A 1,333-nucleotide genomic window follows, 5' to 3' on the forward strand; every position below is an offset into this window, starting at 1 on the left:
TAAAGAGTGATGGGTCCATGGCACGGGAGTTAATCTTGCTCACCTCCCCCCCCTTGTCTCTCCAAACTCTCATGTACAGGCAGTCTCAGCTTTTCACTACCTGTTCCTGGGGGATATTATAAAGCAATTTCTTATAGAGTGTCCTGTTTCTTCCCATCAGAACCCAATCAAGCTTAAAAGTTGGATTCCAATTTAATGGACTAAGCCATTATTATGTCACCAAAGCAAAGTACAATAAATCTTGGTAATTATTTAAAACAGCAAAATTATTCTTTTAAGTCTTAATATGGGGCTTCCATAAAATTTAATCTTCACGCCACAATACAGCTTATCATCAGTTAGCAGTTTTGTTTGCCTTCTGACAATTTAGAAGGACTTTCACACGATGATTTAGTAGGTCAAAACCTGTTTTTTTTTTTGTTGTTTTTTTTTTATAGGGAAAACTTTGGTATTTAGAATTAGCCAGCTGACCTCAGTTTAGATGATCCCAATTTTGTTGGCAGTATCCAAAGCATCATAGTCAGGACCCAGTTAAACATATGCCTTCTTCTCTCCATCAGGCCTGATCAGGGTGTTGACCTTAGCCACGTCAATGTCATAGAGCTCCTTCACAGCCTGTTTAATCTGGTGCTTGTTGGCCTCGACGTCCACAATGAACACCAGTGTGTTGCTGTCTTCTATTTTCTTCATGGCTGACTCAGTGGTCGGGGGGACCTTGACGATGGCGTAGTGGTCAAGCTTGTTTCTCCTAGGGGCGCCCTTCCGAGGATATTTGGGCTGCCACCTGAGCCTCGGTGTTTTGGGCCGTCGGAAGGTAGGTGACGTCTGGATCGTTTTTTCGTGGCTGTGTGTGCCTTTCAACACTGCTTTCTTGGCCTTCAAAGCTTTTGCTCTGGCTTCAGCTTTGGGAGGGACAGGGGCTTCCTTCTTCGCCTTACGTGCCATCTTCGTGCAGTCAAAACCTGTTTTTAAAGTTAGCCAGATGGCTATATCTAGGTGGAGGGATTTGGGTTTTAAATATATCTATATACGTAGTTATTTTTAAATATATACATAAATATATACATAGATATATTTGTGTTTCCTCCAGTGATTCATCAGAGGGATCCACGAGACCCAAGAGCAGGTTATATACTCACTGGGATTTATGATAACAAAGGTACAGAGTAAAAGCAGCAGGAGAAAGACATGCATTAATGGCATCCAGAGAGGTTCAAAACAGGCTTCCGATGTCCTTCCTTCTCGGAGGTCACACAGGAGTACTCTTTCTCTTACTGTTGACTATGAACACGTGTGAAATGTCTTTGCCCATAGAAGCTGTTTGAGTCTGAGA

At 42.3% G+C, this 1,333-nt stretch overlaps 1 protein-coding gene across 1 annotated transcript; it reads right to left on the reverse strand.

Annotated features, from left to right (window-relative positions):
- Positions 1-469: 469 nt before the first annotated feature.
- Positions 470-945, reverse strand: LOC307182096 (large ribosomal subunit protein uL23-like; the record flags this gene model as incomplete). Its single annotated transcript, XM_079913219.1, has 1 exon — positions 470-945. The coding sequence occupies one exon, from the start codon at positions 943-945 to the stop codon at positions 532-534; it is 414 nt and encodes a 137-aa protein (XP_079769345.1). The 3' UTR covers positions 470-531.
- Positions 946-1,333: the final 388 nt, after the last annotated feature.

Source organism: Stenella coeruleoalba (assembly GCF_951394435.1).
Source record: "Stenella coeruleoalba genome assembly, chromosome: 2".
Taxonomy (NCBI): Eukaryota; Metazoa; Chordata; class Mammalia; order Artiodactyla; family Delphinidae; genus Stenella; species Stenella coeruleoalba.